This window comes from Crocuta crocuta, unplaced genomic scaffold (genome assembly GCF_008692635.1).
Source record: "Crocuta crocuta isolate KB4526 unplaced genomic scaffold, BGI_CrCroc_1.0 scaffold13, whole genome shotgun sequence".
NCBI classification, from domain to species: Eukaryota; Metazoa; Chordata; class Mammalia; order Carnivora; family Hyaenidae; genus Crocuta; species Crocuta crocuta.
Window position 1 is genome coordinate 8,619,176 of NW_027530007.1, and position 3,991 is coordinate 8,623,166.

Sequence of the window (3,991 nt, forward strand, 5' to 3'; positions counted from 1 at the left end):
TTGTGAGGTATCCTGTCAGTTTTTATTGGATTCTGGATAAAAAGACCCCCACTCCAGTGGAGGGAGGGCTGCACATCCTGTGGACTAGGGCAGCCCCCTGGCACCGAGTGGTCCTGGCCAGTGGGTCTTGGGCCTCGTAGGCACCCCCACCTGTTGCTGGCAGCTGTTCTTACCCCCTGGGTGTATCACAGGCAGATGTGTGCAGGGCATGTCCCCCTCCCTGGTACGGGGGGGGGGGAACTCCCCCCAGGCAGCACAGCAGCCTACTCTGTGCACCCCTCACCTGCCGGGTGGGGCTAGGCAAGGTCGGGCCCCTCCGCATGCCCAGCTCTCCCTCAGCCAGGCCCCGTCTACTGCTGGTCACAGATGCAGCAGGTGGCCATAGCTTCGCCAGCTTGCAAACTGTCCCTGGGCACGGAGGCAGTGCCTTCTCCCCCACTCAGCATGGCTTGGAGACTCTCAATTCCCAGTAGTGTCCTGGGGGGGAGGGGGCGGCCCCAGCCTAGCACAGAGAGGAGCCATAGCTGCGGCTGGTCCCAACCAGAGGCCTTTAATGCTGTCCTGGGCCTGCCTGGAGAAATACGTAAAACTGCTGAGGTGGGCGGCTGTGTAGGCCCGCCACAGGGACAAGTGGGCATCTTGGGGCTTCTTGGCAAAGCCATCTGGCCTGTGTGCCCCAGATATCCAGGGCCAGTTCATGCAGCCTGTGTACTTGGGAGCAGGGGCTGGGCTCCCTCAGGCCTGACTCCCTCAGCCTTCAGCCACTGCATCTTCTGCTGGTGCTGCTGGATGGCATCTTGGACCCGGGCATCCATCATGGCCTCTGTGAGGACACCATCCTCGGAGGCATACGCCATGGCCTGGCAGGGAGAGAGAATACTGATGTGGGGCGTGCAGAGGGGCTGCCTGAGGGGAAAAGGGTCTCCCGGCCTCAGGCTTTCGGAGCCCACCGTTCACCAGGAGCCGTCCACCCTGCAGGCCAGGGCCAGACCCAGGGAGAGGCAGCCCCACCTAGGAGCTCTCCACTTGGATGCCCTCCAGAACCTGAAGGCCTCCTATGGGGTGGGGGCCAAGTGCACTGCCCTCTACCTTGGGCCTGTGCTCAGTCTCAGCGGAACACACAAGTGCCGACAGGACCACAGCACATGCCTCCCTACGCTGTGCGTGCAAGTGTGCCCACACACACGTGCATGCTCACAAGTGAGCCGGCAGCCAGGGCAGCCGCCATCCCTGCCCACAACCCCAGCTGGCACCAGGGCTACATTCCCACATCACTGAGTTTCTCAATGACTTTCTGAAAATAGAAAGTCCGAGACTAGCTGTCAGGAGGCAGCTCAGCAGCCCCCCCGCCGCCCCCCGCAGAGCTGGCTTCAGGGCTGGGGCACACAGGCCACTGGGGACAGGGACCCTAGGCAGAGAGCTCCCCAGGAACCCCCAGCAATTCCAACCTGGTCAGAGTATCCCACCAGGCCCAGCCGCCCCGGAAGCACACCAGGCCCTGCCTCTTTCAGAGTCCCCCCTGCCCATGCACATGGCTGGAGGCACCAAATCAGATGCTGGTGCTAATCAGATCAGGCCCCAGGGTGGTCCTAGTACCTCGGCCACCAGGCAGGTCCCCTATGGCCAGGCTGCCACCCCTCCCAGATGACTCACTGTCTCACCTGCTTCCTATCACCCAGCCTGTCACTCTGAGGCTGCTGGGAGAAAGGCCTCAGTGTTTGCCAGGCAGGGGGCCAGAGCAGGTCACCTCTATCTCCAGCTGAGTGGCCTCAGCCCATGTTGGGCACTGTGAGAAAGTTCCCGCCATGCGAGATGACTGGTCACTCTGTTCACACCCAGTACCCAACCACGGAGAGAGGGGGCTGCAAGGGGGACACATGCCCAGAAGAGCAGTGGAGGAGAGGCGGGAGGGGATTCCCAGGGGAGCACACCAGCCCGGGGGCCCACGTGGGTCGGGCATGGAAGTGGTTGGAAGCTCCCCTGATGGGAAGGCAGGGGAGCGCAGCAGCCCCTTGTAGAATCTGAGCTGCTCAACGGGGGCTGGGCCGCCGCCGATGGATGGCTGGACTTGGTGGTGGGCTTCCAGGTATGGGGGGGCAGGGACACCAGGGAGCCTGCCATGGAGGAGCCTGGCGGCCACCACGCTAACCAGGCCCACATCCCTGTGATGCTGTGTGATGTTAGGTGCCCGCAGACCGCACACGACCGGGATACCGCATCGCGGGAGTCTTCTCCCCAAACCCACAATCTCAGTCTTAAAAAACATCAGGGAAAAACATCAGAAGGACCATCTACGTAGCACGTGACCAGCACTCCTCAGAACTGCCAGGGTCACCGGTAACAAGGGAAATCCGGGAGCTGTCACAGCCCAGAGGAGCCTGAGGACACAGGGCAACTGAAAGAGACGGGGGACTCTGGATGGGGTCCAGGAAAAGATGAAGTCCGAGGTGGAGTCCACAGTGATGTGGCAACTGCGCCTCGTGAGAGGGTCCTACCCGGTGGGGGAGGCTCCACGCCTGGAGTGACTGAAACAGGAACCATCATTTAAAAAAAAAAAAAAAAAGGCAAGTCCTGGACTCGATGGCCTCACCAGTTAATTCTGCCCAACGCTGACAGAACCGATCCTTCTCACTCGGCCAAAAACCCAAAGAGGAAGGAAACTTCCTAACTCATTCTGAGGCCAGCATAACCTTGATGGTAAAAGCAGATAAAAATACCACAATAAAACTACAGACCAATACCCTCCATGAATATGGATACAAAATTCTTCAATAAAATACTTGCAAACCAAGTTCAGTAGCATTTAAGGAGATTTGCTCCGGGAATGCATGGCCGACCCAACACGAGAGACTCGGTACCACCACACGATCACCTTGACTGATGCAGAAGCAACATTTGGTAATATTCAACCCCCTTCCTGGGTGAGAGCACTCAATAAACTAGGAACAGAGAAAAATCTCCTTAATGGCCTAAAGGTCATATACGAAAAACCCACAGCAAACATGATTAATGGTTAAAGACTGACTTTTTCTGCTGAGGTCTGAACGAGACCAGCGCACTCACCACTTCTGTTCAACACAGCGCTGGGGGCCCTGCCAGAGGCATCAGGCAAGAAGAAGAAATCAAAAGGATCCAGTCTGGCACGGAAGAAGTAAAAGGATCTGTTTGAAGACGATATAATCTCCTATGTAGTAATTCCTAAAGATCTCCCCAGAAGTGGTTAAAATTCAGGAAGTTTGCAGGATACAAAATTAACACACAAAAGCCATTTCTTTCTATGTCATAATAACAATCTGTAAAGGAAATTAAGAAAATTCCATTTACAACAGAACCAAGAAGAATAAAATGTGCAGGACACTAACTTAACCAAGAAAGCCAAAAAATGGGTATGCCAAGAACCACAAAACACTAGGGACACCTGGGGGCTCGGGCGGTTAAGCATCTGACTTCGGCTCACAGGTCTTGGGTTCGGGCCCCGTGTCGGGCTCTGTGCTGACAGCTCAGAGCCTGGAGCTGCTTCAGATTCTGTCTCCCTCTCCCTCTGCCCCTCCACCAGTCTCTCTCTCTGTCTCGCTCTCTCAAAAATGAACATTAAAAAAAAAAAAGATACCAAAATTAGAAATACACGTGCGTTCATGTGTCGTGACCGTCCTATGGCAGTACTACCTCCCCAAAGTGACCTACGGTCACTGCGACCCCTGTCGGAAATCCCAATGGTGTTTTTGGCAGAAATCAAAATCCATCCTAAAATTCATATAGAATCTCAAGGGAGGCCAAAGAGCCAAAACAGTCTTGGATAAGAACAGATTTTCAGGTCTCACATTTCCTGATTTTAAAATCTATAAGGGGCACCCAGCTTACTCAGCTGGTTGGGCATCTGACTCTTGATTTCAGCTCAGGTCATGATCTCACCAGTTCATGGGTCTGAGCTCCGCCTCGGGCTGTGCGCAGACAGTGCAGAACCTGCTTGGGATTTCTCTCTTGCCTCCCC

The 3,991-nt window shown here is 55.9% G+C and overlaps 1 protein-coding gene across 3 annotated transcripts in view; it reads right to left on the reverse strand.

The window, feature by feature from the left end:
- LOC144231441 (ATPase family AAA domain-containing protein 3) overlaps positions 1-3,991 on the reverse strand; it is a 22,898-nt gene continuing 18,907 nt past the window's right edge. For all 3 annotated transcript variants that reach the window (XM_077763923.1, XM_077763926.1, XM_077763924.1), the window contains exon 16: positions 1-860. In XM_077763923.1, coding sequence (XP_077620049.1) covers positions 696-860 — 165 coding nt within the window. In that variant the 3' untranslated portion in view covers positions 1-695. The remainder of the gene's footprint in view (positions 861-3,991) is intronic.